A 27779-nucleotide genomic window follows, 5' to 3' on the forward strand; every position below is an offset into this window, starting at 1 on the left:
CAGGCTATGAGCGAACGGAAGTGCCAGCCCCTGGGGTGCCCCGCCCCTCCCTAGTCAGTTGGGGTCCTGGCTCCACCGAGCAGGCCGGTGTCTGACAGCTGCGGGACTGTTAATTACCCCCACGTGGTGGGCTGCCCCCCAGTCCTGGGCTCCCATCCCCACCACCCCCTCAACCTCCACCCCCAGATGTGCCAGAGCGACAGTGCCACCAGGCCACGCCACAACGTGGGCGCCAAAGCCAGGGAGCTGCCATGGCCACTGCCCACGGCTGGCACGGCGCATGGTGGAGGCAGAGCTAATGCATGGCCAGAGCGGGGCAGAGAGCTCCCACGGGGCAGAGCGCGCTGCCATGCAGGCCATGCCTGCCATAGAAGACATGGGCGCAGGGGCTGCTCACTCACCTGCAGCACCGGGGGACCAGGGCTGCCCTCTGCCGGGTTCTCCACCATGTTTTCGTCCAGCGAGTTCAGGCTGCGGGGGAGGGAGCAGCACAGATTAGCCAGGGTGCCGCTGGGCTGGGCAGTGCCCGTTGGGTCAGAGCACCGCCTGCGGGGCTGAGGGGACACCAAGGGCACAGGGCGGGCCCCTAGGCTGGTCCCCATGAGGGCAGGGGCACCACAACCCAGCCCCCTAAGGACACGTTCCAGTCCCACCTGGCGGCGTCGGCGTTGGAGTCCTCGTCAAAGCCCAGGTCTGAAGGGGCGTCCAGTGTGAGATTGAGTACGGGGTTAGCCCTGGTGAGAGAACAACCAGGGGTGAGCAACACAACAACAGCGCGGCCACACTCACCACAGCCACAGCCAGCACAACACAACAACACACTCACCACAACCACAACACATAGCCAGCACAACAGCACAGTCACACTCACCACAACCAAAACACAACCACAGCACAACACAACAGCACGGCCACACTCACCACAAACGACACAAACCACAGCCAGCACAACACAACAACAGCACACTCACCACAACCACAACACAACCACAGCCAGCACAACAGCACAGCCCTATGGCACTGCCACCCCTCTCTGCTTCCCAGTGACCAGTGCTGGGGCATGTCACATCCCTGCCTCCACCCCGTGGAGCTCCCTGGCCAGGCTGCAGCCCCAGCTCCCAGGGATGGGTGTCCAGGCAGGTCCCCCTCCTGCCAGCCAGGCTGCAGCCCCAGGCAGGCCCCACTCCCGCCGGCCAGGCTCACCCCTCAGCGTTGTATTTGTTTGTCCCGGGGATGGCTGGCCCTGCTGGGCCACGCTGGCTGTCAGTGTGGATGCCACCTTCAGTGCTTTCATGGCCTTCAGCTTCCTCCTGTAGCTGCAGAAGCAAACAGTGGGCGAGGTGCGATGGGCGTGGCGCAGAGGGCAGTGCTGGCTGGGGCAGGACCCGGGGACAGGCTGGCACGTGGCACGATGTGGCATGGCAGTGGTACAGGACAGCACGGGCAGGAGCAGCAGAAGGAGGTATGGGGTGGGACAGGCAGGTGTCGGCGGGGCTGGGGGCCGAGCAGGTGGGGGCTCTCATACCTCCGGCTGGTGGCCAGCAAGGCCAGCGTCATGACGAGGAGCAGCAGCACCAGGCCCCCAACCAGCCCCGCGATGATGCCAACCAGCTCGTTCTCCTTACTGGGCTCCACCACTGTCCCAGGGCCCTGGTATACAGACACGTCACCCCCTGCACCAGGATCCCACCGATGCATAGGCTGTGCCACCCCTGCAACCCCAGAGGGGGATCCAGCCAGCAGCCTGGTCACTGCCGAGGTGCTGGGGGGTCGCAGTGTTAGAGGGACCCTTCTGTCACAGGGCAGTGCTGCCCAGAGTGTCCTGCAGTGTGCCCGCCTCCACCCGCCTCCTTCAGCCCCAGGAATCCATGCCAGCTGCACAGACTCTGCGATACCCTACCTGGGGCCAGTTAATAGCAAAACCCCAGTGCAAATAGCCCATACCAGCCCCTTCCTCACCCCAGGGCACTGCCCTTAGCCCATCGACATGGCGTGCACCACGCGCCAACGTCCTCCACCCAGCCCTGTCCTATGCCACTGCCAGGTCAGCCATCCCAGCCCTTCCGGCACAGTGCACCCCCACTCCTCCTGGCTGGACCCCCATCTCTCTGTTGGGAGTTCGTCCTCCTCAGGGGAGCATCCCTCGTCCCCGGTCCCCCGGTCCTGTCCAACACGCAGCCTCCCCTGCCATCAGCCTCCTCGGGCCATCTGCTCCGGCTCTCTGAGGAGTCAGCCAGCAAACCTCTCGCTGCTCCTCTGCCCTCAGCCTTTCCCTGGGAAACCCCCCCACCCCGCAGTGCCCCAGGCCCTGGTAGCTCCAGCGGACCCAGGCTGTAGCCAGGCTCCCCTAGCTACCCGGCCCCCATGCCCCCACCAAACCCCCCAAGGAGGCGGCTGAGACAACGTGCCTTTCAGCCATTGCCCTAAGGGGGCAGGTTCCCCCACGCCCTGCCCTGCCCTTCCTGCGGGAGGAGCCAGCACGTCCCAGCCCGGCTGGCTCCCGCGCCCGCCTGCCCCGGCTCCGCCACACTCACGATAATGGTCAGTCCCAGCTGGATCAGCTCGCTCAGCGCCTGAGAGTTGCTCTGGACCAGTCTGTTGAGGACACACCCCAGATGTGAACCCGACTCATGCTGCCCCAGACGGCCCTTGCTTGGGCATCCCACCCACGGTGCCCCCCCGGCCCCTGCCCCCGCCCCGCCCAGGCAGCCCTCTGCACACACCCACTGCTCACAGCACACCCCCCACACAGACAGCCCTCTGCCTGCCCCCCTGCCAGCTAACCCCACTCACATGCTGAGTTCGTTCACCCCCAGGGCCGTCCCGTTGCTGTACACGAAGTACGCCTCCATCACGGACTTCTCCTGGGCCCTGCAGGACGTGAGCCGGGAACGCGTCAATGCCAGCCCCAGAGTCTGCCCCTGCCACAGCCCAGCGGTGCCATCCCACACCCATGGCCCCCAAGCTGGCTCCCTGCTCATCCCGACTGCAGACACAGGGCCCAGGCCCAGCAGTCGCCAAGTACCTGGCCTTCGCCTGCCTTGTCATCATCCCCTGCCAGAGCTACCCCCCACCAACCCCCCCTCCCCATCAGCCTGCGCCACCCCTCTCCCAGGATCCTGCCCTGGCCCCATGGCCTTGGCCCCCCACCCAGCCTGTGCCCTGCCCCCTTCCCATGCCTCGAGTACCTGGACGATCTGGACTGCGATGCATCTGCTGCAGACTGGATCACTGCCACGTAGACCGTCGCCCTGGTCGCCATCGTCAGAGCCCTGGAGCGAGCAGGGGGGAGCCTGGTACATGGGCTGTGCCCCACGCCGCAGCCCTAGAGAGCCCATCTAGCTGCCTCAGCCCTCCACTCGCAGGCCCAGGGGTGGGTAGACACGTGCCACTTGCCAGAGCCAGGTGGGGGCATCTGGTTCTCCCCTCCAACGTCATGGGTCAAAGCTGGTCCCGAGCGGGAGCACACCTGGGCACATGGTGCCCCAGGGGCCTTCCCCACTAGCCAGCAGCACCAGGCGGCTTGGGCATTCAAGGCCCTGCGGTGCGGCCCGTGGCCCAAGCAACAAGGGGGTGGGGAGCTGCAGGGCTGATGGGAAGGTGGGACTGGAATAGTAGGGAGAGGTGGGCACTGAGCCTCCCACAGGGTCCTGGGCACCATGGTCCCCTTTGGGGTGCACAGCACCGTGGGCAAATCCCCACCAGGTGACTCTGCAGACGCAGGGCAGGACATGTCAGCCCTGCGGCTGCCCCCCCCATCTGTGCCCAGGGACCCCCTCACGCTTTGATCTTGTCCGAGTTCTCCTGCACTTCATTCACGGAGGTCGAGAAGACCAGCTGGACCCGGTAGCTCTGGTCCACGGTGAAGATCTGCAGTGGGGGAGGGAGAGCCGGGAGGTGAGCCAGCGGGTGTGGGCACAGTGCTGTGCCCAGTGTAGAACTGATAATGAAATTGTTTTTAATTGTTCACTTTTCTTAATGTAACTTCTGTCATCCATTCACTACACTGTCTATATTGTAACTTCTGTTCCTCGTCTGCCATATTGTAATTCAAACCCCATTTTAAAACGCTCACTCCATTTTGTTAAAGTTCTCCAACCTTCAATTTTGCAAACCCTGCTGTAATCTTATAGTTTAGTTTAGCTGTGTGCTGAGGTGTGTATGGATGATGGAATCAACCTCCAGCCCCGCCTGTCCTGATGAAATAGAGTTCAAACCCCACCGGCTGAAGATGTAGACAAGAGCCCAAACAAAGTAAGCAGAGTCCACCCTAGAAAGAAAAGGTGCAATAGAAGAAAGATCAAAGCCAGGTCCCAGGCTGAAAGTCACGCCTGCAACTGACAGGTGATCAATCACCAAACCCAGAGGCCGCGTGACACAGCAAGACCTATAGACTCCGGATTCAAACTAGAGCCTACAAAAAGGATGGGTGAGATGGGAGGACTTTGCAGGGTAACATTCTGCTGCCAACATGGCAGGACATCGGTGCAGGCCCAAAAGAGACCCAGCTTGTCCTTGTGCCCAGCTTTCCTGGCCAGTAACTGCCACGAGCTACAAACCCAAGCTGCAAAATGAAGCCACGAACTCAAGCTATGTCCAGGACTGGTAACTATGCATAAGAAATAAGATATTAGTTATTGGTCATAAATCAAATTGTTATCATAATAAATGTGGCATCTTTGTCTTATCCCCTGAAAAGATCCTGTGTAGTTTTGTCTGTAGAACACCAGCGCTGGCCGCAGAGAGGGCCGGGAGTGTACTCACGTCCAGCACAGCCGAGGAGTTGAGCGACTGTGTCCCGCTGTCCTTGGCCTCCACCGTCACCTGGTACCGGCCCTTTAACGACCCATCCAGGTTGCTTGCAACTCTGTCAGGACAGCAGGGCGTTCAGACGCTCCCCACCCAACCCAGCTACCTGCCCGCTGCCCCCCAGGCCCAGCTACGCCTGCCCCACTGCCCCCCAGGCCCAGCTCTCTCCCTGCCCCACTGCCCTCCAAACCCAGCTACCCCTGTCCCACTGCCCCCCAGGCCCAGCTCTTTCCTTGCCCTGCTGCCCCCCCAACCCAGCTACCTGCCCACTGGCCCCCAGGCCCAGCTACGCCTGTCCCACTGCCCTCCAAACCCAGCTACCCCTGTCCCGCTGCCCCCCAGGCCCAGCTACCCCTGTCCCACTGCCCCCTAGGCCCAGATCTTTCCTTGCCCTGCTGCCCCCCAAACCCAGCTACCTGCCCGCTGGCCCCCAGGCCCAGCTACGCCTGCCCCACTGCCCCCCAGGCCCAGCTCTCTCCCTGCTCTGGCGTTACTGGATGCTGCCGATGTAGAGGTCCCCCTCAGCCGTTGTCGCCACCTTGAAGACACTGGTGAGGGTGTGGGAGGGCCCGTTGTCCTGGAGGAACAGGACTTTGGAGATGCTGAAGGTGATGGCTCCGCGTGGCCCCGAGTCGGCGTCTCTGGCCTGCGACAGGAGACCGGGCATGTCATGGCCCACCGGCACAGCCCCCTCCTCCGGGCTGCACCCTGCAAGCCCCCAAGGGCAGCTGCCCTGGTCCCACAGCCTCCTCACCTTGACCACAGCCACCGGCAGATCTACGGGGGAGACCTCAGGGGACCACAACTGCGAAGGAGACAGGAAGACGGCTCAGTGGCGGCCAGCGCTCAGCTCGGCTCACAACGGCACATGGCAGCTGGCAGCTGCAGCCACCCTCTGCTGGAGCCCGCTGGGCAGCCCCTGAGCTGGGCAAAACCGGGCACCTGCCAAGCTCACCGGGCTCCTGTGCCACCACTCACATCCAAGGGCTGTAAGTGACGGGAACCGACTGCTGCACGGTGGACGCCCCACCCCTGCCCCCAAAGCTCAGGGCCCTGCCAGCGCTCAGGAGGCCTCGCTGGCTGGGCGCAGTGACTCAGCCTCACACCCACGCAGGGCCGCCCCAGCCCGCAGTCTCACGAAGGTGTCGTTGATGCGCAGGAACTCCGGGCTGTTGTCGTTCACGTCACTGATCAGGATCCTCAGCGTTTGCTGCGAAGGACACGGAAGCGAGAGCCCTCGTCACAGGTCAGGGTCTCTGCAGCAACCCCAGGCACCAGGGCACATCTCCCAGCCCCACCCCACAGGACCTTCAAAACCTTCCTCCGTTCATGTGCACGATCCCTGCTGCTGCAGCCAGGGCAGCCTGGATCACCCCCCTCAGCCAGCACCGCACCCCCCCAGAGCGCCCCCTGCTGGGCGAGGCCAGGGCCACAGTACCCGGGAACACCCCCTCAGCCAGCACCGCACCCCCCAGAGCGCCCCCTGCTGGGCGAGGCCAGGGCCGCAGTACCCGGGAACACCCCCCCTCAGCCAGCACCGCACCCCCCAGAGCGCCCCCTGCTGGGCGAGGCCAGGGCCAGAGTACCCGGGAACACCCCCCTCACCCAGCACCGCACCCCCCAGAGCGCCCCCTGCTGGGCGTGGCCAGGGCCAGAGTACCCGGGAACACCCCCCCCTCAGCCAGCACTGCACCCCCCAGAGCGCCCCCTGCTGGGCGAGGCCAGGGCCAGAGTACCCAGGATCACCCCCTCAGCCAGCACCGCACCCCCCAGAGCGCCCCCTGCTGGGCGAGGCCAGGGCCACAGTACCCGGGAACACCCCCTCAGCCCAGCACCGCACTCCCCACAGCGCCCCCTGCACCGCACCCCCCAGAGCGCCCCTGCTGGGCGAGGCCAGGGCCACTGTACCCGGGATCACCCCCTCAGCCAGCACCGCACCCCCCCACAGAGCGTCCCCTGCTGGGCGAGGGCCAGGGCCCAGAGTACCCGGGAACACCCCCTTCAGCCAGCACCGCACCCCCCCAAAGCGCCCCCTACTGGGCGAGGCCAGGGCCATAGTACCCGGGAACACTCCCCTCAGCCAGCACCGCATCCCCCCCAAAGCACCCCCTGCTGGGCGAGGCCAGGGCCATAGTACCCGGGAACACTCCCCTCAGCCAGCACCGCACCCCCCCAAAGCACCCCCTGCTGGGCGAGGCCAGGGCCACAGTACCCGGGAACATCCCCCTCAGCCAGCACCGCACCCCCCCCAAAGCGCCCCCTGCTGGGCGAGGCCAGGGCCACAGTACCCGGGAACACCCCCCTCAGCCAGCACCGCACCCCCAGAGCGCCCCCTGCTGGGCGAGGCCAGGGCCAGAGTACCCGGGAACACCCCCCTCAGCCAGCACCGCACCCCCAGAGCGCCCCCTGCTGGGCGAGGCCAGGGCCAGAGTACCTGGGATCACCCCCTCAGCCAGCACCGCACTCCCCACAGCGCCCCCTGCACCGCACCCCCAGAGCGCCCCCTGCTGGGCGAGGCCAGGGCCAGAGTACCCGGGATCATCCCCTCAGCCAGCACCGCACTCCCCACAGCGCCCCCTGCACCGCACCCCCCAGAGCGCCCCCTGCTGGGCGAGGCCAGGGCCATAGTACCCGGGAACACCCCCCCTCAGCCAGCACCGCACCCCCCCAAAGCACCCCCAGCTGGGGGAGGCCAGGGCCACAGTACCCGGAACACCCCCCCTCAGCCAGCCACCGCACCCCCAGAGCGCCCCCTGCTGGGCGAGGCCAGGGCCATAGTACCCGGGATCACCCCCCTCAGCCAGCACCGCACCCCCCAGAGCGCCCCCTGCTGGGCGAGGCCAGGGCCAGAGTACCCGGGATCACCTCCTCAGCCAGCACCGCACTCCCCACAGGCCCCCTGCACCGCAGCCCCCAGAGCGCCCCCTGCTGGGCGAGGCCAGGGCCAGAGTACCCAGGATCAACCCCTCAGCCAGCACCGCACCCCCCAGAGCGCCCCCTGCTGGGCGAGGCCAGGGCCAGAGTACCCAGGATCAACCCCTCAGCCAGCACCGCACTCCCCACAGCGCCCCCTGCACCGCACCCCCCAGAGTGCCCCCTGCTGGGCGAAGCCAGGGCCAGAGTACCCGGGATCACCTCCTCAGCCAGCACCGCACTCCCCACAGCCCCCCTGCACCGCACCCCCCAGAGGCCCCCCTGCTGGGCGAGGCCAGGGCCATAGTACCTGGGATCACCCCCCTCAGCCAGCACCGCACCCCCCAGAGCGCCCCCTGCTGGGCGGGGCCAGGGTACCCGGGATCAACCCCTCAGCCAGCACCGCACTCCCCAGAGCGCCCCCTGCTGGGTGAGGCTGGGACAGCCAGCGTCACGAGGGGGGCCCCGGGAGGCGAGGTCGTGGGGCCAGCCCCACCGTTGTTGCTGTAGCGGTTGCCCTCTTCGGTGTGTGTGTCCTCCACGCGCAGGGTGATGGTTGCCAAGTCGCACACCTCGTAGTCGATCTGTGAGCTGTTGAGGAAGACGGAGCCGTTGGGCTCCAGGTAGAACCAGTCCTGGCACACGTGGCCCGCGGCCCCCGTGCCCTTGTAACAAGCCAGGCCCAGCTCCTGGAAGTGCAGCAAGTGGTTGGTGTCTAGGTCGGAGGCCTGCAGGGTGGTGAGCGGCCCTGGCTGGGCGTCCTCGGCCACGCTCACGTCCTGCAGCGAGGCCAGCACCAGGGTGGGTGGCTCATCGTTCACGTCCAGCACCAGCACCTGCACTGTGGTGGGCACCACGTTGAGGGCGTCGCCAGTGCCCGTGTTCTCCGCCTGCACCGTCAGGTTGAAGTACGCTGGACTGAGCCGGTCGTAGTCCAGCGCCACGTCGGGGTCCAGGGACAAGTTGCCCTGGTACTGCCCCGGGCCCAGGCGGAGGGAGCGCAGCAGGAAGCTGCTGGACCCGCTGCCGCTGACCAACTGGAAGGAGATTCGGTGATGGACCTCGGTCTGGTCCGCGTCCTCCGCCTCCACGCTGCCGACGAAGGCGCCTGGGGACGGGAAACCAGTGAGTGGCGCCCTGCCCTGCCGCTGGGCTGAGCGCGCCCCCAGGTGCCCCCTGGTGCCCCCCACCCTGCCGAGGAACTGACTGCGCCCCAGTGCCCCCTGCCCACCCCTGCCCTGCCGTGGAACTGACTGCGCCCCCCAGTGCCCCCTGCCCACCCCTGCTCTGCCGTGGGACTGACCACGCCCCATTGCCTTCTGCCCACCCCTGCCCTGCCATGGGACTGACCGTGCCCCCAGGTGCCCCCTGCCCTGCCGTGGGACTGACTGCGCCCCCCAGTGCCCCCTGCCCACCCCTGCTCTGCCATGGAACTGACCATGCCCCAGTGCCTCCTGCTCACCCCTGCCGTGGGACTGACCACGCCCCAGTGCCTTCTGCCCACCCCTGCTCTGCCGTGGGACTGACCACGCCCCATTGCCTTCTGCCCACCCCTGCCCTGCCATGGGACTGACCACGCCCCATTGCCTTCTGCCCACCCCTGCCCTGCCATGGGACTGACCGTGCCCCCAGGTGCCCCCTGCCCACCCCTGCTCTGCCATGGGACTGACCACGCCCCATTGCCTTCTGCCCACCCCTGCCCTGCCATGGGACTGACCGTGCCCCCAGGTGCCCCCTGCCCTGCCGTGGGACTGACTGCGCCCCCCAGTGCCCCCTGCCCACCCCTGCTCTGCCGTGGGACTGACCACGCCCCAGTGCCTCCTGCCCACCCCTGCTCTGCCATGGGACTGACCACGCCCCCAGTGACTCCTGCCCACCCCAGCCCTGGAACTGATTGCGCCCCCCAGTGCCCCCTGCCCACCCCTGCTCTGCCGTGGGACTGACCACGCCCCATTGCCTTCTGCCCACCCCTGCCCTGCCATGGGACTGACCGTGCCCCCAGTGCCTCCTGCCCACCCCAGCCCTGCCGCTGGACTGACTGCGCCCCCGGGTGCCCCCTGCCCACCCCTGCCGTGGGACTGACCATGCCCCCGGTGCCCCTTGCCCACCCCAGCCCTCCCTCTGGACTGACTCGCCCTCCGGTGCCCCCTGCCCACCCCTGCCCTGCCATGGGATTGACCACGCCCCCCAGTGCTTTCTGCCCACCCCTGCCCTGCCGTGGGACTGACTGCGCCCCCCAGTGCCCCCTGCCCACCCCTGCCCTGCCATGGAACTGACCACGCCCCCAGTGCCTCCTGCCCACCCCAGCATTGCCGCTGGACTGACTGCGCCCCCGGGTGCCCCCTGCCCACCCCTGCCGTGGGACTGACCATGCCCCCGGTGCCCCCTGCCCACCCCTGCCCTCCCTCTGGACTGACTGCGCCCTCCGGTGCCCCCTGCCCACCCCTGCCCTGCCATGGGATTGACCACGCCCCCCAGTGCCTCCTGCCCACCCCTGCTTTACCGTGGGTCTGGCCACGCCCCAGTGCCTTCTGCCCATCCCTGCCCTGCCGTGGGACTGACTGCGCCCCCCAGTGCCCCCTGCCCACCCCTGCTCTGCCATGGAACTGACCACGCCCCAGTGGCTCCTGCCCACCCCTGCTCTACCGTGGGACTGACCACGCCCCAGTGCCTCCTGCCCACCCCTGCCCTGCCATGGGACTGACCATGCCCCCAGTGCCTCCTGCCCACCCCTGCCATGGGACTGACCATGCCCCCAGTGCCTCCTGCCCACCCCTGCTCTACCGTGGGACTGACCACGCCCCCAGTGCCTCCTGCTCACCCCTGCCGTGGGACTGACCATGCCCCCGGTGCCCCCTGCCCACCCCAGCCCTCCCGCTGGACTGACTGCGCCCCCGGTGCCCCCTGCCCACCCCTGCCTTGCTGCTGTCCTGCCTATGCTCCGCACTGCCCCCTGGTCACCCCCCACCTCACCCCACCCCACCACTGGACTGACAGTGCCCCCTGGCTCCCCACTCAGTCAGCCCTGCCCAGACCCCATTGGCCGATTGCTGGGATTCAATGTGCCCCACAAGTGCGCAGCCGCAGGCGGCCCCCGTACCTGCCAGGCCCTCCCGCACAGAGAACGTGTAGGGTTCGTTGAGGAACACGGGCGCGTTGTCATTCACGTCCTGCAGAGAGAAACCCAGGCCACTTGTCTGGGCCCAGCACGGTGCCCAGCTGGGCGAGGGGCAAACGTGTGCCAGCACTCAGCCCTGGGGCTGGGAAGGGGGAGCAGCTTCCAACCCAGTGTGGGGCCCCGAAATATTCTCACAGCTCCCCTTCCCCAGGAGAAAGATTCGGGACAGGAGCCCTCCGCACCCCACTCCAGCACAGCCAGGAACCCCTCCCCAGCCTGCTGCCCCCCAGCACAGCCAGGAGCCCCACCCCCCAGCCTGCTGCCCCGCCAGCACAACCTGGAGCCCCGCCCCTCTCCTAGCCTGCTGCCCCCCCAGCACAGTCAGAAGCCCTGCCTCCCCCAGCCCAGCCAGGAGCCCCACCCCCTCAGCCTACTGGCCCCCCAGCACAGCCAGGAGCCCTGCCTCTCCCAGCCTGCTGCTCCCCCAGCACAGCCAGGAGCCCCCCCTCAGCCTGCTGCTCCCCCAGCACAGCCTGGAGCCCCGCTCCTCTCCCAGCCTGCTGCCCCCCCAGCACAGCCGGTAGCCAGGTTACCTCCACGATGATGGTGACGTTGACGAGAGAGCTGAGCTGTGGCACGCCCAGGTCGTGCACCCGCACGGTCACCACCACCTTCCCCTGCAGCGCCTGCTCCATGGCCTCGCGGTCCAGCACCCCCAGGCTGCGCAGCACCCCCGTGGCAGGGTCGATGGTGAAGTTGGTGCTGAAGGCCCCAGGCTCCAGCTGGAAGCACAGGCGACTGTTGTTGGTGCCGGGCTCGTCGTTGTCAAAGGCCTGGAAACGAGACCGCCGGAGGGATCAGTCGGACTCAGGGACTCACCACAGAGCACCACCCCACAAGCTCAGCAGCTCACGGTGCCTCATGCCTTGGAACCTGTCACCATCTCACCCACCCAGCTCTGGCGTTGTTACAGAGCCAGGGAACCCTGACCCTTGGCTCCAGCGGGCGTGAGGGGCGAGGGGGCTCCCCACAGCCCCGGGAAAGCCCCAGCACCCCCCATTAAAGGAGCCTCATTAGACAGCCCCAGGGTGCAGCCAAAGGGGCTGTCTGGAAGGTGCCAAGGGCCGGCTAGTCCCCTGGAAAAATGGGGCAAGGGCATCGGCCCCCAGAGCTCAGCCCCACCTGGATCTGGACGCTGATGTTCTCCTGTTCCTCGTTGACGAAGATGTTGTAGGAACTGCTGATGACTGGGGCATTGTCGTTGACGTCCTGCAGGGTGATCTCGAGGTAGGTGGAGCCGGTCATGTTCCCCCCGTCCACGGCCTGCAGGGTGACGTAATAGACCGAGCGGGTCTCGCGGTCCAGCAAGCTGCCGTTCCGCACCAGCACCTCCCCACTGCTGGCGTTCACCGCAAAGATGTCCAGGCTGCGGGACATAGAGTGACCAGGTGTTCGGTTTTCAACCAGAACAGGGACCCTGGCGGCTCCGATCAGCACCACTGTCCGAGCCATTAAAAGTCCGGTCAGCGGCGCTGCGGGGCTAAGGCAGGCTAGTCCCTATGTGTCCTGGCTCTGCGATGAGCCCCGGAAGTGGCCAGCAAGTCCGGCTCCTAGGCAGGGGGGGCCACAGGGCTCTGCACGCTGCCCCCGCCCCGAGCACCAGCTCCGCAGCCAATGGGAGCTGCAGGGGCAGTGCCTGTGGGAGAGAGCAGTGTGCAGAGTCACCTGCCGTGCCTCCGCCTAGGAGCCGGACCTTCTGGGGTGCAGCGTGGTGAGAGGACAGGCAGGCAGCCTGCCTTACCCAGCTGCACCACTGACCGGGACCCACCAGAGGTAAGCCTGTGCCCCAACCCCGAGCCCCAAACCTCTGCCCCATCCCTGAACCCCCCCAAACCTGGAGCCCCCTCTTGCACCCCAAATCCCTCATTCCAGGCCTCACCTCATAGCCTGCATCCCCAGCTGGAGCCCTCACCCCCTCCCACACCTCGATCCCCCGCCCCAGCCCTGTGAAAGTGAGGGTGGGGGACAGTGAGCCTCCAAGGGAGGGAGAATGTAGTGCACAGGGGCGGGACCTCGGGGAAGGGGCAGGGCTAGGGTGTTGGGTTTTGTGCGATTAGAAAGTTGGCGACTCTAATGGGATGGACCGACAGACAGACCTGTCCATAGGCACCGACTCCGCCTCCCCTCCACCTCCGCCTCCTCCGCGAGTGCGCCGCGCGTCCTGCGTCTCCCCCACCGCAACAGAGCTGACTGGCGGGGCGGGTGGGGGGAGGGGAGACGTGACGTGCTGAGGGAAGAGGCGGGGCCGGGCGGGCATTTGGGGAAGAGATCCAATAGGAGCAGGGAGGGGGCAGAGTTAGGGTGGGGACTTTGGGGCTGGGGTTGAAATGGGGGCAGGGCCAGGGGTGGGGAAAGGGGCGGGGGGGCACGGGCACCCACCGGTGCCGAGAAAGTTGGCACCGATGGACCCATCCGTTCCTGGCACGCCGGGCTGGAGGCAGGTGGGGTCCCTGGGCACCGCCGGGCACAGTCCCTCCAGCCCCTCCAGAGCCCAGCCAGGACCTTCCCGTGGCAGTGAGGGGAGCAGCAGGGTACGTACATGCTCTCGGGCAGCAGCCTGTAGGTGATCCTGCCAAAGTTGGCGCTGTCCGGGTCAGTGGCCTGCAAAAGCCAGAAGGGCCCGTTGGTCACAGCAGCACCAGGGACGAGCCTCTGGGGGGCTGTCAGGGGGGCCTGGGCCCCAGCCAGGGCCCCCAGTGCCTGCCACAACCCCACCCCCTGCAGGTGCCCCACAGTGCCACTGCCCCGCAGGCTCCCTCACCGTGATGATAGAGATGACAGTGCCCACTGGGCTGTTCTCTGGCACCTGCAGCCAGTACACGCTCTGCCCGAACTCGGGACTGTGGTCATTGATGTCAAACAGCTGGATGGTCACTGTGGCGATGGAGCAGCAGTTGCTGGGGTTCCCAGTGTCGTTGGCAACGATCTGCAGCATGGGGAAGGGACCACGTCACCCCCAAGCCCACGTCATAGGTGCCAACTCAATGGGTGCTCCGGGGCTCTGCACCCACTGGCAGCTCCCTGCCCCCTCCGCCTCCACTCTGCCTCGCCTCCTCCCCCCGAGCGTGCCATTGGGTCCTGCTTCTTCCCCTTCCCTCCCAGTGCTTGCACCCCTGGGGGGAGGAGGGGGAACGCCACGGCCTTGGGGGAGGAGGCGGGGCCTGGGCGGGGATTTGGGGAGAGGTCCAAGAGGGGCAGGGAGGGGTGGAGTTGGGGGAGGGATTTGGGGGCAGGAGTGGAGTCGGGATGGGGCAAGGCAGGGCCGAGGGTGGGCACGAGCACCCACCAGTGCCAAAAAAAGTTGGTGCCTGTGAACTGCGTCCCCCCCCCGCAAACCTGCTGAGCACCCCCCATATTCGGTGGAAGGGACCGTGTCTGCCCCGTCTCCCCCATCTCCCTGCTGACCCCACAAGCCATCTTTGAGGCTGCCTGTTGCTGAGCTCAGGGGAATGAGGCTGGAGCTGCCCTGCCCACGCTGGGGGCCCGCCCGACCCACAGAGCAGGGATGGCTCCCCTACTGCAGTGACGCAGGGCCCGGCGCCCTGAGGCTCTGGGCTCTGCAGCTCGGCCCAATGTTGCCAGGCGCAAAGGAGGATCATCGGGCAGCCCCGAGGGGGTGGGGCGGCACCTCCCCACCTGCCCAGCCCAACAGGACACAGCCCCCCTGCAGCGCTCAGCGTAGGCACGCTGGAGACGGCAGCTGGCTGGGCCCAACGCTCGCCCAGACTGGCTCCGGGGCCTGTTCCCCTGCACCCTCCAGGGCTCTCACCTCTACTATCATCACATGAACCTGCTCGTAATCCACGGTGCTGGGGTCCTTCACCAGGACCTGCACCTCCCCCGTGCCCGTGATCCTTGTGGGAGAGACGGAGAAGGAGGCGGCATCTGGGCCCTGCAGCTGCAGCTCAAAGGTGCCATTGAAGCCCTGCCCGGGAGAGAGAAGGGCGAGAAACTCAGCAGCTGGGGGCCTGCTCCACACTGGCCAGACCTCACATGGGAGCAACTGGGTCGGGCACAGGTCCCAATCCTGACACCCAGCCCCTGCTACCCCAGCCCTGCCGATCCCTCTGATCCTGACCCCCAGCCCCTGCTGTTCAGCCCTGCCGATCCCTCTGATCCTGGCCCCCAGCCCCCGCTCCTCAGCCCTGCCGATCCCTCCGATCCTGACCCCCAGCCCTGCTGATGACCCTAATCCTGATCCCCAGCCCTGGCTCTCCCAGCCCAGCCGATTCCCCCAATCCTGATCCCCAGCCCTGCTGGTGGCCCCGATCCTGATCCCCAGCCCCCACTCTCCCAGTCCGGCTGATCCCCCCCAATCCTGAGCCCCAGCCCCCAATATCCCAGCCTGGCTGATCCCCCCAATCCTGATCCCCAGCCCCCGCTCTCCCAGCCCGGCCGATGCCCCTCGATCCCACCCCATAGGGTGCTGGATGCCCATGGGCAGGGGGCAGCCCAGCAGTGTCCACCTTGTCAGGGTCGTGGGCCACAATGCGGAGGCCACCCACGGGCACCCTGGCAGAGGAATGCTCCTCGAGGGAGCCCCCGAAGCTGCTCTGAGGGCTGGCAGTGAAGTCACAGGCGGGGAGCTCGCAGTCGTAGAACTGGGGTGTGTTGTCGTTGACATCGGTCACCTGGACGGTCACCGTGGCGCTGGCCTGAGCCACCTGCCCGTAGATGTCCAGCTTCTCCTCCTGCACCTGGGGGCAGAGAGGACGGGCCAGGTCAGACAGGGGCAGCAGAGGGATGAGGGGTCAGGGGAAGGGAGGATGGGATGGTCAGATGGGGGCTGGGGCACTGGCACTGGCAGCTGTGGGGCCAGGTGCACTGGGAGGGACGGGTCAGGCTGGGGGCCAGGGGCACCGGAGGGGGACGGGTCAGGTGGGGGGCCAGGGGCACCAGGGGGGATGGGTCAGGCTGGGGGCCAGGGACATGGGGAGTGGGGGGATGGGTCAGGTGGGAGGCCAGGGACTCCGGAGAGGGATGGGTCAGGCTGGGGGCCAGGGGCACTAGGGGGGGTGGGTCAGGCTGGAGTCCAGGGGCACAGGGGGTGGGGGGGATGGGTCAGTTGGGAGGTCAGGGGCACCGGGGGGGGGACAGGTCAGGCTGGGCGCCAGGGACATCGGGGGTGGGAGGATGAGTCAGGTGGGGGGCCAGGGACATGAGGCTGGGGGGGATGAGTCAGCTGGGAGGCCAGGGACATGGGGGTCGGGGGAATGGGTCAGGTGGGAGGCCAGGGACACTGGGGGAGGAGAGGGGTTGGGGGGGCAGGGCTCTCACGGCTCCCTCCTACTCACCAGCACCTCTAGCAGCACCTCCTCGCTGGACAGCTGCTCTCTGTCCAGGGCACTGTGCACCGTAATGGTGCCCGTGGCGAGGTCGATAGCAAACGGCACACCAGCACCTGGGCAGGTGGGTGGAGGAGAGCTGAGGGCTGGGTGCCCACTGGCCATGCGGGCTGGGGAATGGGGCACGGGGGGGCGTCGCCAGCCAGGACTGGCCAGGGCCACTTGCCAGACACGGCCCCAGCACTCAGGGACCTTCCCCTGGGGGATGGTACCCACTGAGTGCATGGGGGCCCCAGCACCTTCTGACCCGGCCCCACAGCCCTGAGCTGGGCAGGGGGCTGGAGAACAAGGCCCCCTGACCCAGGCGGCTCCCTGCTCCAGGCGCGTGGGTCCCAGTGCTACTGAGGTTTGGCTCAGCTGCCCCTGCTGTGACCGAGGGCGGGATGCTGGTACCCAGCGGGCCAGGGCACGACACTCAGAGAGGGAAGCTGGGCCCAGCCCCGGAGCAGGAGATGCTGCAGGGCGGGTTCGCTGGGTCTCCAAATCTCCCGCCAGGGCCTCCCCTCGCACCAGCCTGGGAGCCTGGCCTGGTTTAGCACCCTTGGGTCTGTGATCAGCTGAACTAGGCCCCCAGCCTAATGGTGCCCAGCAGCTCTCCCACCGCTCAGGAGCCACCCAGCCCCTGGCACAGAGAGAGGGGACGTGGCCCCTCACTGCTGCACACAGCTGGGCCTTTGCTAATGCCCGAACGGCCATCCTGCCCTCACCCCCAACCCAGCCCCTCGGAGAGGCTGCCCCAGCCCCCCAACCTGCCCCCCAACTCAGCCCCTCGGAGTGACTGCCCCAGCCCCCCAACCTGCCCCCCAACTCAGCCCCTCGGAGTGACTGCCTGTGATGGAGTAGGGGCTGTCTGTGTGGGAGTGGGAGAGCAGGGGAGGACTTTAGGGGATGGACGATGCCAGAGCCTGTAACCTGAGCTAGGTAAGGGAGGGGAAAGGTCAACACCTTTGCCCGGGAAGGGGGACAAAGGAAGGGAGTGGCAGGAGGGAAGCAGTTTGAGTTTGGGCTTGGGGCTGGGTGGGCGGAATTCAGGGTATCCTAGCTAGGATCCAAGCACCCTGAAAGCCCAGAAGGACTCGGTGGAGGGGTCCTGACTGTGCCTGCAAGCTCTGCTGTAACCTGTGTTCCTGTTGTCCAATAAACCTTCTGTTTTACTGGCTGGCTAAGAGTCACTGTGGGTCCCAGGAAGAGGGGTGCAGGGCCGGACTCCCCCACACTCCGTGACACTGCCCCAGCCCCCCAACCTGCCCCCCAACTCAGCCCCTTGAAGTGACTGCCCCAGCCCCCCAACCTGCCCCCCCAACTCAGCCCCTCAGAGTGGCTGCCCCAGCCCCGCAACCTGCCCCCCAACTCAGCCCCTCGGAGTGGCTGCCCCAGCCCCCCAACCTGCCCCCCCAACTCAGCCCCTTGAAGTGTCTGCCCCAGCCCCTCAGCCTGCCCCCGAACTCAGCCCCTCGGAGTGGCTGCCCCAGCCCCGCAACCTGTCCCCCAACTCAGCCCCTCGGAGTGACTGCCCCAGCCCGCCAACCTGTCCCCCAACTCAGCCCCTTGGAGTCACTGCCCCAGCCCCTCAGCCTGCCCCCGAACTCAGCCCCTCGGAGTGGCTGCCCCAGCCCGCCAACCTGTCCCCCAACTCAGCCCCTCGGAGTGACTGCCCCAGCCCGCCAACCTGTCCCCCAACTCAGCCCCTTGGAGTCACTGCCCCAGCCCCCCAACGTGCCCCACAACTCAGTCCCTCAGAGTGGCTGGCTCAGCCCCCCAACCTGCCCCTCCAAACTCAGCCTCTTGGGGTGACTGCCCCAGTGCCCCAACTCCCCCCATACACCCCAAATTCCCACATGTGTTGGCGTGAGCGCCCCCAGAGAGGGAGCCGAAGGGAGCCCTGGCCTGCCCCATCCCTGCCGCCCAGCATCACTCACTCAGGAGGCTGTAGTTGAGGGCGTAGTTCACGCCCTTGTCTCTGTCGATGGCCGACACGGTCAGCACTGAGGTCCCCTGGAATGAGGAGCCTAGTGAGGGAGGGGCTCGCTGTACATCCCATGCCAGCTTTGCTACCACCATCCTCTGCCCAGCTCACCCCCTCCACACAGCCAGGGATGTGCTCGGCGGAGGGGGTCTCAGCCTGGGCCCCAGGGAGTTGAATGGCGGTTTCAGGGTGTCCCCGCTCGGCACAGGACCCGCCAGCAGGAGCACTCCCAAGGGAGCCAGCATGAGACCCCAGGCCCCTACCCCCACCCCCGCAACCCCCACAAGCCCCTGGCTGCAGGACCCTCGCAGACACCCCAGCTCCCCACAGCATCCTTGGGCCCATGGGCCCCACCTGCCTAGGGCAGACAAGAGTCGCTGACACCTGCCAATCAAGGGCAGCGCCAAGGGGGACCCCCTGACATCACTGTGCTCCATGGCAACAGGCGGTGATGTCATGAGCGCCCAGGCTCTGGCCGGAGGGGAGGGCACTGGGGCGGAGCAGGTGGCAGGCACCCCTTACCAGGGGGCAGTTCTCGGGCACCGACCCCACGTAGGGCTCGTTCAGGAACTGCGGGGCCAGGTCAGGCTTGTCCTCCACGTTCACGGACAGGTAGGCGATGGACCACAGGTAGATGCAGTCCGTCAGGCAGCCCACGTTGTCCTGGGGAGCAGAGACCCCGTGAGATCCCAGTGCTGGCAGCCCCCCCTGCACCCCACCCCTATTCCCTCCAGCCCCCCCATGGGCTGCCCCGCTGTCCTGGGAAGCAGAGACCCCATGAGATCCCAGTGCCAGCAGGCCCCCCCTGCACCCCACCCCTATTCCCTCCAGCCCCCCCATGGGCTGCCCGCCGTCCTGGGGAGCAGAGACCCCATGAGATCCTAGTGCCCGCAGGCCCCCCCCGCACCCCACCCCTATTCCCTCCAGCCCCCCCACGGGCTGCCCTGCTGTCCTGGGGAGCAGAGATCCTGTGAGATCCCAGTGCCCGCAGGCCCACCCCGCACCCCCACCCCTATTCCCTCCAGCTCCCCCATGGGCTGCCCCGCCGTCCTGGGGAGCAGAGACCCCGTGAGATCCCAGTGCCCGCAGGCCCCCCGTACCCCACCCCTATTCCCTCCAGCCCCCCCACGGGCTGCCCCACCGTCCTGGGGAGCAGAGACCTCGTGAGATCCCAGTGCCCGCAGGCCCCCCCCCGCACCCCACCCCTATTCCCTCCAGCCCCCCCACGGGCTGCCCGCTGTCCTGGGGAGCAGAGACACCGTGAGATCCCAGTGCTGGCAGCCCCCCCTGTACCCCACCCCTATTCCCTCCAGCCCCTCCACGGGCTGCCCGCCATCCTGGGGAGCAGAGACCCCGTGAGATCCCAGTGCTGGCAGCCCCCCCTGCAACCCCAGCCCTATTCCCTCCAGCCCCTCCCCGGGCTGCCCACCGTCCTGGGGAGCAGAGATCCTGTGAGATCCCAGTGCCCGCAGGCCCCCCCCACACCCCCATCCCTATTCCCTCCAGCCCCCTCATGGGCTGCCCCGCCGTCCTGGGGAGCAGAGATCCTATGAGATCCCAGTGCCCGCAGGCCCCACCCGCACCCCCACCCCTATTCCCTCCAGCCCCCCCACGGGCTGCCCCGCTGTCCTGGGGAGCAGAGATCCTGTGAGATCCCAGTGCTGGCAGCCCCCCCTGCACCCCACCCCTATTCCCTCCAGCCCCCCCATGGGCTGCCCGTCGTCCTGGGGAGCAGAGACCCCGTGAGATCCCAGCGCCTGCAGCACCCCCGCGGCTGGCCCACCGTGGCATTGATCTGGAGCTGGTAGTAGGTGCTCTGGTTGTTGTAGCTCAGGGAGCCATTCAGCCCGACTGTCCCGTTCTGCAGCACGTAGAACAGCTGGTGATTCTTGGCATCGTCGGGGGTCACCTGGGGAGGGAGAGCAGGAGAGTGGCTGGGTGTGAGCCGAGGACACAGACCCATCCACCCTCCCCCACAGAGTTCCGTGGGACTCGTGGAGGGAGAGATGGAGATGGAGGACCCTCAAAAAGAGAGGAGTAGCTTCCTATCCACAGAGCCCCAACCCTGCCGCAGCCAGTCAGAGCCCCCTGGACACCGTGCCGTTTCCAGCAACTCCCCGGGATGCCCCCCAAGCTCTGCCAACAGCCCCTGCCAGGCAGTGGGTGCCAGCTGTCTGCCCCTGGCCAAGGCGGGCCGGGCAGAGCCAAGCCACGTGTCCTCCGGACTCCTGGGCTTTCCAGGGCTCTGCACAGCTCCTCCGTGGGAGTCCTGCCCTGCATCCTCTCCAGCCACAGCCCCCCCACCCCCTCCAGCCACAGCCCCCCACAGCCCTGTCCCCAGTGCCTGCTACAGAACAGCTCCAAGAACCTTCATGCCCCCAAGTCTCCCCCCCAGCCCGCTGCCCCCCCCATTCCCTGCCCTCCGCATGCCTTATCTCTCGGCCCCCCATGGGCCACCTGCCCCTCCACCGCCCCATCTCAGAACTGCCCCCCAGCATGTGGCTTGAGGCCAGCATGGCCCAATGCTGCTCTCTAGCGGCTGCCAGCGGAGTTGGCAGTGCTCGGCTGGGGAGTCTCACTGGTCTGGGTTGCCTGGACCTGGCCTGGGGGCTGGCGGGACGGGGGCAGACGCCCGCGCTAGGGGCTGCCAGAGGATGGGGTGAGCTGGGTAGTGAGAGCAAAGCTGGTTGACACATTCGCTGGGCAGCATCTCCCTGGGGGGAGGCCTCGGGCCAGACCCTTGTTCCTCCCACTAACAGGGTCCCCGAGACCCACTCCACGCTGGGCACCCCAAGCAGGGTCCTGTCCCTGCCCCCTGTCGCCCAGCTGAAGTGCCTGGGGCCAGAGGAGTGGGGCGCCGCCACTGCCCTATATTGGGGGAGGGTCACGTTTCAGCTCGCAGAGGGACCCCCTGTGACATTATGAGTGTAATATAATACTCATAATAGTCCCCGGCCCCGTGCCAGGCCCAGCCCAACCATCTCCCCTGCCCCGGCCCCGCGCCAGGCCCAGCCCAATCATCTCCCCGCCCCGGCCCCAGCCCAACCATCTCCCCGCCCCGGCCCCGCGCCAGGCCCAGCCCAACCATCTCCCCGCCCCGGCCCCGCGCCAGGCCCAGCCCAATCATCTCCCCGCCCCGGCCCCAGCCCAACCATCTCCCCGCCCCGGCCCTGCACCAGGCCCAGCCAAACCATCTCCCCGCCCCGGCCCCGCAGAGGCATCCCCAGACTCACCGACACGATCTCATACCGCACTCTGCCGGCGTTGCCCGAGTCGGGGTCCGTGGCCAGCACTCGGTAGATACTGCTGCCTATTGGATTGGTCTGAAACACAGGGGACAGGTGGGGCTGGCTGGGAGGTGCCTGTAGGTCTGGGGCAGCACCTGGCAGCCAGGAAGTTGGCGCACAGCCCTGGGGAACCCCACGGGACAGAGCTGGGTCCTCGCAGCAGCAGCTCTGGGGGCCTCTCATGGGACGGGATGCCCCCCCCAGGGGATCAGGGTATTGTGCCCGGAGCTGCCAGGTTTGGGGGAACCCGAGACGCTGGGGACCTTTCGCCTCATGTGCCACAGCCCTGGCATTTCCCCACGTGGAGCGCACTGGCAGCCACTGCCCTCACTTCGACCCGAGGTTGCCAGCCCAGCAAGCCCGCAGGTCCCTGCCAGCATGCGCTGCTCCATCACCATGCCAGAGGCCATGCCAGGCTGCCTGCTGGGACCCACCCAGCGCCCTGCAGAGGAGAGTGGCTGCCCGTCCTGTTCTGTCCCAGCATGGGGCAGCCAGTGCCAGATGTGTTGGCTCCTCAGGGCGGGGCTGGCTCCTCGGGGAGGGAATGGCTCCTTGCGGAGGGGCTGGCTCCTCCAAGGGGGCCTGCTCCTCGGGGGGGGCGACTCCTCCGGGGGGGGGCTGGATCAGAGATCTGAGGCTCCGTCCCATGGGAAGCTGGGTGGCTGAGGAAAAGATGGGCCAGGCTCTGCTGCGCTGCCCCACGGGAAGCTGCCCCAGCCAGCGGAGGAGCAGTGCCAAGGCGTGGGCCCCAGGTCGCGTGGGGAGGCTGCGAGGTCACCGTGAGGGTCAGGGAAGGCCTATGTTATGGAGTAGGGGCTGTCTGTGTGGGGATGGGAGACCAGGAGAGGACTTTAGGGGATGGATGATACCGGAGCCTGTAACCTGAGCTAGGTAAGGGAGGGGAAAGGTCAAAACCTTTGCCCGGGAAGGGGGACAAAGGAAGGGGGTGGCAGGAGAGAAGCAGTTTGAGTTTGGGCTTGGGGCTGGGTGGGCGGAATTCAGGGTATCCTAGCTAGGATCCAAGCACCCTGAAAGCCCAGAAGGACACGGTGGAGGGGTCCTGACTGTGCCTGCAAGCTCTGCTGTAACCTGTGTTCCTGTTGTCCAATAAACCTTCTGTTTTACTGGCTGGCTAAGAGTCACTGTGGGTCCCAGGAAGAGGGGTGCAGGGCCGGACTCCCCCACACCCCGTGACAGCCTAGCTGGGCTTGGTACCTCCGGCAGGTTGATGATGTAGGGCTGGTTCTGGAAGATGGGGGCGTTGTCGTTCCAGTCTTGCACAATGATGGTCAGCTTCCCAGAGACCTGCAGGAGCAGAGGTGCCGGCTCAGGGACAGGGGCTTGGGGCCCCGGCCCAGCCGCGACGGGCACTGCTCTGGGCACACCAAGGTGCAGCGTCTCAGGCTCCAGACACCGCACAGATCCAGCCAGCCCCCGCAGACACCAGGAGTCACCAGCTTATGCCAGGGCTGGATTAGACCTGGCCACCACCAGCTGCTGGCACTTCGTCCCCGAAGAGCTGCCAGCACAATGCACCGGCCCCTGGGTGCATAACCTGCCCGCTCCCCATGCGCCCACACGCAGACCTGCTGCCCCATCCCACCCCAGGTATGGACCTGTCAGCCCCATCCTGCCCCGCTTCCCAGGCATGGACCTGCCAGCCCCAGGCCCTGCCCCGCTCCCCCAGGCATGGACCCGCCAGCCCCAGGCCCTGCCCCGCTCCCCCAGGCATGGACCTGCCAGCCCAGGCCCTGCCTGCTCCCCAGGTATGGACCTGCCAGCCCCAGGCCCTGCCTGCTTCCCCAGGTATGGACCGCCAGCGCCAGCCCCAGGCCTGCCCTGCTCCCCCAGGTATGGACCTGCAGCACTAGGCCCTGCCCCGCCCAGGCATGGCCCCCGGCAGCCCCTACCCTGCTCCGCTCCCCCAGGCATGGCTCCCGCCAGCCCCCGCCCTGCCCCGCTCCCCCAGGTATGGACCCGCCAGCCCCCACCCTGCCCCGCTCCTCCAGGCACAGCCCTCCCGCCGGCCCCCGCCCTGCCCCGCTCCCCCAGGTATGGACCTGCCAGCCCCCGCCTGCCCCGCTCCCCCAGGTATGGACCGCCAGCCCCCGCCCTGCCCCACTCCTCCAGGCATGGACCCGCCAGCTCTCACCCTGCCCCGCTCCCCCAGGCACAGCCCCCGCACAGCCCTCGCCCTGTCCCCGCTCCTCCAGACACAGCCCCCCCGCCAGCCACCCACCCTGCCCGCTCCCCCAGGCATGAACCCGCCAGCACCCACCCTGCCCCGCTTCCCCAGGCACAGCCCCGCCAGCCCTCGCCCTGCCCCGCTCCTCCAGGCACAGCCCCCCTGCAGGCCCCCACCCTGCCCCGCTGCCCCGGCATGGACCCGCCAGCCCCACCCTGCCCCAGTCCCCAGGCACAGCCCCCACATGCCCCACTCCCCCAGGCACGGCTCCCGGCAGCCCCCACCCTGCCCCGCTCCCCCAGGTATGGACCCGCCAGCCCCCACCCTGCCCCGCTCCCCCAGGTATGGACCCGCCAGCCCCCGCCCTGCCCCGCTCCTCCAGGCACAGCCCCCACCAGCCCCCACCAAGCCCCACTCCCCCAGGCACAGCCCCTCCCTGCCCACTCCCTCACCTCAGTGTTGATGTGGTCTGTCACTGTGATGGTGACGCTGAGTTTGGCTTTCACCTAGAAGGAAACACAATGGGGGGGCTTTGCTCAAGGGATGCCCCAGCCCCCTCCTGCCCCATTCCCACTGACTTGCCCCATATTGCACGTCGAAGCCTCACAAGGCAGCTCCTTGGGACCAAAGCGAGCTGTGCTCCCCAGAGGTCCCCTCCCCACAGGTGTGGGGGGAAGCATTTCTGGAGGGGACAAGGGAACGCAGTGCCCCTCACTCCCGACCCGCAGCCCAGAGCAACCCCAGCCTGGGACTCCTTTCCCGTCTGCTCCCTTTAATGTGGAGGGGCTGCAGCATCAGCTCCCCAAACCCTGCCAGCCCCTGCCCACATCCCAGTGCTCCCCAGGGGAGCTGCTCTGAGGCTCCCTCCAGCACCCCGCTCAGAGGGCAAAGGCTGGGGAGTGTCCTGGGGCTCCACCAGGGAGCTGCCCCTCCCCAGGGAGGCTCCTGGTGCCTCTGCCAAGGGCACCTTCTCCCCCGTGGGATCCGAGAGTGCCAGGCCCTGCGGGGGTGGGAGTCCTACGACTGCTGCCTGGCACTGCCCGGAAGAGGGGCTGCAGGGACCAGGCCTGGTGCCATCTGGGCTGCACAAGGGCAGAGTAGCTGTGACGGCTCCTGAGCATCCCCCGCTGCCCTGGCTCTGGTCTCTATCGTCTCTGTACCCAGTAGGCCCTGGCCACCCCCTCACCTCACGGTCCAGAGAGGCCGCCAGCAGCACATCACCTGTCATGGCGTTGACAGAGAAATAGTAGGCGTCCTGCCCGCTCATGCCATAGAATAACTGGTCGCCATCGGCATCCACAGCCGTCAGCTGGAAGGCCTTGGCTCCTGCAGGGGGGAGGGGGAGACATCATGGCTGGGCCGGGGCCCCCAAGGACCACCTGCTGCAGCAAAGGCCCTGGAGGAGGCAGCCAGCTGTTCCCTGTGAGGAAGTGGGACTGTTCTTAACGTTTTCTCTGAATACTGTGCGTGTGCCTCAGTTTCCCCTATGCATTTCTTATCTAGGTGGTGGGAGAAGGGATGGGATTGTTGCAGAGCCCTAGAGGGCAGATGTGATGCTGTCTGGACAGAGAATGGCTGACACTCTGTCTCCTGGCAACTGATGGCCTGGGCCCCCCTCTACAAAGGTGCCAGCTGAAGGTGTTGGAGAACAAAGGGATCAGGTGACCTCCTGGCCCGGGAAAGGGACAAAGGGGGAGGAGGAGCTGGAGAGTTTCAGTTTGGGGCTGGCTGGGGAATCGGAGGGAACCCCAAGGCTGGGGTCTAAGATCCCTACCACCCCCCCCCAAGGACCTGACTAAAGGGTCCTGTTTTCTGTACCTACAAGCTCTGGTGTGGACTGTGTTCCTGTCGTTTAATAAACCTTCTGTTCTACTGCCTGGCTGAGAGTCACAGTGAATTGCAGGGAGCCGGGGGAGCAGGGCCGTGTGTTCCCCAACTCCGTGACAGCCTCATCAGCAGAGATGGAGAGATCAGTGCAGGCTGTAAGGCCCTTCCCAGGGAGAAAATCCCAGGTCCCAAAGGGCTCTTGGACTGAGTGGAGAAAGGCCAGGCAAGATCCAGCGGTGGGAAGCTGAAGCCAGCTGAAGTGGGAATTTTCTCTAATGTTTTATGAGTCCTGTGTGTGCCTCAGTTTCCCCTATATTGTGCATGGCTCCGGGGTGGGGTGGAAAGGACAGTTTGCTCTCAGGGAGGCTAAGAGACAGAGGCGGACATGTCGCCTGCTCTCTGAGCCAGGGTGGGGCACTGAAAAAAACATGGCTGAGTCTGACTCCATCTCATTGGAGAATCTGAGATGACAATGGCAGATCCAATCGCCAGGACACTGACCCCTTGCGCCCCGTGGCCCAGAGGGAGATGGGCCCCCCCAGCAGGGAAGCTGGGCACAGACCCCAGCTGGGGAACAAAGGCCGGGGCAGGGGGGATAAGAGCTGGCTGCTGGGAGGAGCCAGGGCTCTTACGGAGAGACACAGCCCCTGACACTGGGGTTCCCTGGGGGCTGGGCTGCCTCTCTCTGGACTCCCCGAAGGACTCCCTGTGCTGTGCCCGCTGCCTGCCCAGCCCCAGCGCTGGGGGAGTGTCACTGCGAACGCTGGGCGAGGGGCATTGCCCCCTGTGGAGGGGGCACAGCGGCGTCTGGCTCAGCTGGACTCGCTGGCAGAGCTCACAGGGGGACGGGGGGCTGGAGCCCAGAGGTTCAGTCCGAGGAGGCGGTGAGGCTGCGGGCCCCCCCGGGGGTCTGACCCACTGGAAGGTCCTCCAGAAGCTGTTCCAAAGCTGGGGCGTAGCACCCAGCCTGTGCAGCCCTGACGTGTGCAGCTCTCCCCAGGGCGGGCAGTGGTGGGTTCTCTGTCTGCCAGTTGCACAGCCAGGAGCCAAGCAGGAGACTGGGCACCGCAGGGAGGGGTGGGGCTGGTGGCCTGGGCTGTCAGGAACTCAGCTGAGGCAGGGGTGGTGCTGTCTGGCCTGAACCCCATGACTGGTTCTCTGCAGCACCCCGGCCTGGCCCCGCCACCTCTGCACCGCACTCACCCACGGTCAGGTTCTCAGACACATAAGCGATGGTGATGTTGAACCTCGGGGCCGTATTCCCTGAAACTGCAAGGGAGACGTTTGCCCAGCATTAGCCCCTGCGCTGAGCTGTTCAGAGCCCCCCTCGCCTTGCTTCCGGGGCACTGCCCGCCCCAGGGGGTGCCAGCCCAATCCCTGGCGTGGCACTCCCTGAGCAACGGGCTTTGAGCTGCTCCCCATGCTGCTGGGACGCCAAGCAGTACCCAAACTCCAGAGACCTCTGGAGTGGGCAGGTTGGGTCCTTGGGGGTTAGTGCTTGGCCCCCTGCCCACCGGAGGGCACTCAGTTCCCACTGCTGGCAGCTGCTCCGGGTCGCCTGCCATGGGAGCAGGCACTTGCCCTGGGGATCCCGACCCTCAGTGCCCAGCCCTAGGGGAATGACAGCCCTCTGCCTCACCCCACTCCATCCTCGCCCCCCCAGGTGTGCCCTGCCCCCCTCCTGCCAGCCAGGGAGTGAAATCCTTACCCGCCACCAAGAGCAAGGGGAGCAGCAGCAGCGGGCGCCAGGCCATCCTGCCAAGGGGACCTGCTGGGACATCGCGGGGGGGCAGAGCTTCAGCGAGAGCTCCCTGCTCCTCACACCCTCTCGCTGCGCGTCTCCCCCCCACCCCTCCCCTGGAACAGCCTCTCCTGGCCCCAAGGGCTGAACTGGAGCTCCGGGGACATGACCCCACCCCCACTCCGCCAGATCCCTGGGGCAGTTCACATGCCAGAGCCCCTGGGTGGTGCCGCTAGCAGGGCCAGAGAGTGGGCAGTGGATGGGCACCTGGAGGGGGCAATGCAGTGCAGGGGGGATCCCAGGCAGCTGAGTCTCCAACGCCCCGCACGCCCTGCGCCTCTGGGACTCCATGCGGCTCTCACCATGCTGGGGCGAGTGAGCCCAGCCCCCAGAGCGAGCAGGCAGGGGCCTGATCCTGCCCTCACTCCCAGGCTGGGACGTGTTGCAGAGGAGGCGGGTGAGAGGAGATCCCCCAGCCCTAAGCCCGCAGCTCCACTCGGTCAGTTCAAGCACTGGCCCCACCTCGCC

General features: G+C 67.1%; 1 protein-coding gene across 1 annotated transcript; it reads right to left on the minus strand.

Moving 5' to 3' along the window:
* Nucleotides 1-398: 398 nt before the first annotated feature.
* On the minus strand, nt 399-27264 carry CDHR2 (cadherin related family member 2). Its single transcript, XM_030572411.1, has 30 exons — nt 27219-27264; nt 26714-26779; nt 24870-25009; nt 24136-24189; nt 22714-22803; nt 21445-21534; nt 19995-20120; nt 18734-18874; nt 18165-18240; nt 16195-16301; nt 15367-15597; nt 14670-14825; nt 13662-13826; nt 13440-13501; nt 12023-12266; nt 11434-11673; nt 10823-10892; nt 8178-8830; nt 5914-6019; nt 5564-5637; nt 5304-5455; nt 4765-4867; nt 3782-3870; nt 3189-3272; nt 2794-2871; nt 2535-2595; nt 1526-1650; nt 1204-1316; nt 654-734; nt 399-471 (listed from the first exon to the last, which is right to left on the minus strand). Exons 1-30 carry the CDS (start codon nt 27262-27264, stop codon nt 467-469), a joined length of 3828 nt encoding a protein of 1275 aa, XP_030428271.1. The 3' UTR covers nt 399-466.
* Nucleotides 27265-27779: the final 515 nt, after the last annotated feature.

The sequence above is a fragment of the Gopherus evgoodei genome, chromosome 8 (assembly GCF_007399415.2).
Source record: "Gopherus evgoodei ecotype Sinaloan lineage chromosome 8, rGopEvg1_v1.p, whole genome shotgun sequence".
Taxonomy (NCBI): Eukaryota; Metazoa; Chordata; order Testudines; family Testudinidae; genus Gopherus; species Gopherus evgoodei.

Bases quoted from the DNA above. Each gene is read 5' to 3' on its own strand.
- CDHR2 (XM_030572411.1), bottom strand. From the start codon at position 27,264: ATGGCCTGGCGCCCGCTGCTGCTGCTCCCCTTGCTCTTGGTGGCGG. The intron at 6,020-8,177 runs GTGACGCTGGCT...TGTCCTTCGCAG, and splicing joins CGCCTCCCGGGGCCCCCCTC to CAAACGCTGAGGATCCTGAT. The intron at 4,868-5,303 runs GTAACGCCAGAG...CTGTCCTGACAG, and splicing joins CTCTACATCGGCAGCATCCA to AGTTGCAAGCAACCTGGATG.